We start from the raw sequence: 3,691 nt of genomic DNA, 5'->3' as shown, positions 1-3,691 counted from the left end.
CGGGCCACCCCAGGGCTGACCCGTCCGGGATCCTGGTGGCCTCTTGGCCACCTGGGCACACTCTGGCTCTTCTCCAGCCAGCTGCTGACCAACCCCCCTCAAAGTCCTTTCCCACCAGGCACTTTCCAGCCCCTCTCCCCCAGCCTGGAGCACTGCAGGGGGTTGTGGTGACCCAAGGGCAGGACCCAGCCCTTGGCCTTGTTGAACCTCATCCTAATGGCCTTGGCCCATCCATCCAGCCTGGTCAGATCCCTCTGTCCCTTCCTTCCTGCCTGGACTCTGTGGAGCCATATCTCACATTTCTCATGTAACATGTGTGCCAGTAGCCTCTGACTGCAGCCTGGCATGGACAAGAGCAAGTGCCAGCCAAGCTTCATGTGCTGCACCTTTATTCTCTCTACTAGGAATTTTGGGGGGGTTTAAACCTGTAGAGCTGCAACAGTAACCTGAACACCCTTCCCAACAAGGACACTGCTCCACTGCAGCACAGAAAAGTTTAAACTAGACTCAACTTCTCAAGTTAGAACCACACTAAGATTAGTTTGGCTCATTTCTTAATGTACAGAGAACTGAAGATGTTTTGTAGCCCTCCTGCATTTGTTGCCTTATGTCCTCAAGCTCTGGGAAACTGGAGTTCTGACCAAACCAGACACTTCTCCAGTCTTCTTTCATAGGGACACCCAACTCCTGAGGGATCAAAGGCCACTTAACATTGATCCCATGTCTCACAGAGGATGCAGCTGGCTCAGAAAAGCTGACAAAGACAAACAAAACCAGATTCCCCAAAACTAAGCCTTAAGAGCAGCTGAACAAGATCAGGCTTAAAGTCTCTTTAACTTAGTAACTCATCTCCAAATGACCAGATCATTTTAGATGTCCAAAGTACTGGCTAGGAGGAGTGTGAGTGCCACAGAGCAAACCCTCACTTGGAGAAGTTTTCTGGCAAGGGACTTGCTTGTTCCTCTGTGCTACTGCAAAAGGGAGCCCAGGAAGGCTGGAGTGCAGCTCTAGATGGTCAAAGAGCTCTCAGGGAGATTGCCCAACCTCTGAAACCTGCAGCAGGTCGTTCATCCCAAAGAACCAACCACAGCTCTCCAAAGCCCAATAACTTTATCCCCCACATCACCTCATTTTGCTCAAAAGAAACGTGTCTCCTTTGAGAGGAAGCAGGACACACAGCCACATCTTCCAGAAGCAGGCACTTTCTGGAACTGTTACAGGCAACCCTAGAAAGCCAAGGGCAGAGGAAAACCCCCACCTCTCAATACATTTGTGAATCCTCCTCCACTGGGGGTAGTGTGCTTCTTGTTCAAAGCCCCCTCCTTTGGCCCTGGCCTGCTGGGCAACAGCCAAGGACCTGGTGTCGATGATGTAGCCCCTCTTGCCAGGCCTCAGGGTGGCATTGATGAGCTTCTCATCCTCCTTACACCTCCTCCCGTTGGTACCCGTCAGGGGCTGGCTGCTTCTCATCATCACCTGCAGGGACAAACCACCAGAAATGAGGCACTCACCCCAAAGAAGTTTCTCCTCCTGCTCAGGTGGCACCTCCTGGGTTCCAGTTGGTGCCCGTTGCCCCTTGTCCTGTCCCTGGCACCACTGAGCAGAGTCTGGCCCCAGCCTCTTGCCCCCCGGGGCCCTTTAGCTCTTGCTCAGCACTGCTCAGATCCCCTCTGAGGCTTCTCTTCTCCAGCTCAGCAGCCCCCGGGCTCTCAGCCTGGCCTGGCACAGAGATGCTCCAGGACACTCATCATCTTCCCAGCCTCCACTGGACTCTCTCCAGTGTCTCCTTGTCTCGCTGGACCTGGGGAGCCAGAACTGGACCCAACACTCCAGCTCTGCCCTAGTGAGGCCACAGCAGAGGGGGAGGAGAACCTCCCTCGACCTGCTGGCCACACTCTTCACCTGCTTCAAGTCTGACCCACCACGCCTGGACCCAGAGAAGGAAACACCCCAACCCACAGTGCCTGATGCACAGAAACATCCCTGCAGTTCTCCCTACAGCTGCTCTCCTCCCTTGCCCCAAATCCTCCAGGTCTTTTAAGTGCAATCCCTGGCAGGGACTGAATTTAAAACCCCAACTAGAAATGCTTGAACTGAGCGATCACTTGGCCCCTTTCTAAATTACAGACAACTTCTTAGCTGCTTCATCCCTTTAATTATTCCTGTGGTGCCAGCTTTGTGGGGCACTGAGCTGGCTCCCTGCTGAGAGCTCCTTTAGAAACCACCATCTCCAGGACTGTCATCTTTCCAGTCTCTTCCCAGCTCTCTTTTTTAAGCCACTGAAGTCGTTCATGTGTTAAAGGTGCCTCTTAGGTACAGCTTCACCCCGTGGCTACACTCATAAACCTCAGCTCCACAGATTTCTGGGCTGAGATGTCTCTTTAGGAAGTGCCTTTCAATCCAGAAAGCATCCTATCAGCTCAAATGATAACAGAGCTGTGAGGGCAGCCAGGCAGCAACCCCAAGTGCCCCTGAGAAGCTGGAGCTGAGGAGAGCAATGTGACAGGCAGTGTTTGTCACGAGCCCAGGCACCCCGAGCCAAGCACTGTGCTGCTCCTCACACCTCAAACGTCCACAACTCCCACAGGTAACTGAACAAATCTTCCTGCAACGCATTCAAGTCAAGCTGAGAGAAACCTAGAGAGCACTGATAGACTGTTAGGAGGCTGGGGGATGGCTGGGTGTAAAGCAGAGCAGATAAATCATCCCAAAAGTCAGAGGAGACGGCGTCTAACTTGGGGGTTTGACAAATCTTGGCACCAGGAGGTGAGAAAACATCAGAGTGTTTTGACTCAGAAGCCTGGATCAAGTTTACAAACCACAGGGTGTACATCCCAACGTTCTCAGAGCTGGTGACATCACTGAGAGGTACAAGGAATGACTCAAGGGTTTCACGAGGTGCTTCTCTTAATTACAGCCTATCGGTCCCTCAGATTTTGGCTCGTTGAGAGGTGGTGAAGTCTGAGCAACACCAAGAATCTGCTGCTCCTGAAACCTGTTACAGCGACAGGCTCGGAGAACAGACTGTCCTGCTGGCTCCTTCAGCAGTTCCAGAGCAGGAGCAGTGATGGATCTGGGCACACGTTGCTGTGATGGTGCCTCTGTCAGGCAGGAGATGGGCCCACCACCCAGAGCCAGGGTTTCTGCCATCCTTTCAGCACGAAGCCTCTTGGTAGACAAAGCCAACAAGGGTCTCCTCTTGCTTCTCCTGCCTTCAGCAAGCTCATGCCACACTCTCTCCCCCACAAGCTGTGCCCAGGATGGACCATCCCTCACCCTAACACCCAGAACCAGCCTCACCCCACGCAACAGGTTGGAAAACAGAAGCAGGGAACCTCTCCTGAACTGGAGGGAGTCTCGAGGACAAGTTCTCTCCTTCAGCAGCCTGACCCACTCCCTCCAGGTGCCCCAAAGAACCCCCAGTGCAGCTCACCATCCCATTCTTCCTGTGGTAGTAGCTGAGCACCGGGAAGCGAGCGCCGTGGCGGAAGGCGGCGACTTTCCGCAGAGCCTCGTCGTCGATGGCCTTGGGGACAATGACCAGGGGAGGGTAGGAGGGACAGATGGAGAACTCCTGGTTGATGCAGCTGAGGCGCCATTCGTCTGTCTGCAAAGGGATCACAACAGAGAGGCTTGGGGTCAGAAAGATAACCACGGAATGGTGGGGTGGGAAGGGACCTTGAAAGGGCAT

General features: G+C 53.8%; 1 protein-coding gene across 1 annotated transcript in view; it reads right to left on the bottom strand.

The window, feature by feature from the left end:
• Positions 1-3,607, bottom strand: part of MTMR9 (myotubularin related protein 9) — a gene marked incomplete at its 5' end in the record, with an annotated part of 9,960 nt that extends 6,353 nt beyond the window's left edge. Inside the window, 2 exons of the mRNA XM_008938049.1 lie at positions 1,259-1,476; positions 3,434-3,607. Coding sequence (XP_008936297.1) covers positions 1,259-1,476; positions 3,434-3,607 — 392 coding nt within the window. The remainder of the gene's footprint in view (positions 1-1,258; positions 1,477-3,433) is intronic.
• Between the last annotated feature and the right edge of the window lie 84 nt (positions 3,608-3,691).

This window comes from Merops nubicus, unplaced genomic scaffold, assembly GCF_000691845.1.
Source record: "Merops nubicus isolate BGI_N331 unplaced genomic scaffold, ASM69184v1 scaffold29093, whole genome shotgun sequence".
Taxonomy (NCBI): Eukaryota; Metazoa; Chordata; class Aves; order Coraciiformes; family Meropidae; genus Merops; species Merops nubicus.
This window is presented reverse-complemented; position numbering and strand designations above follow the sequence as displayed.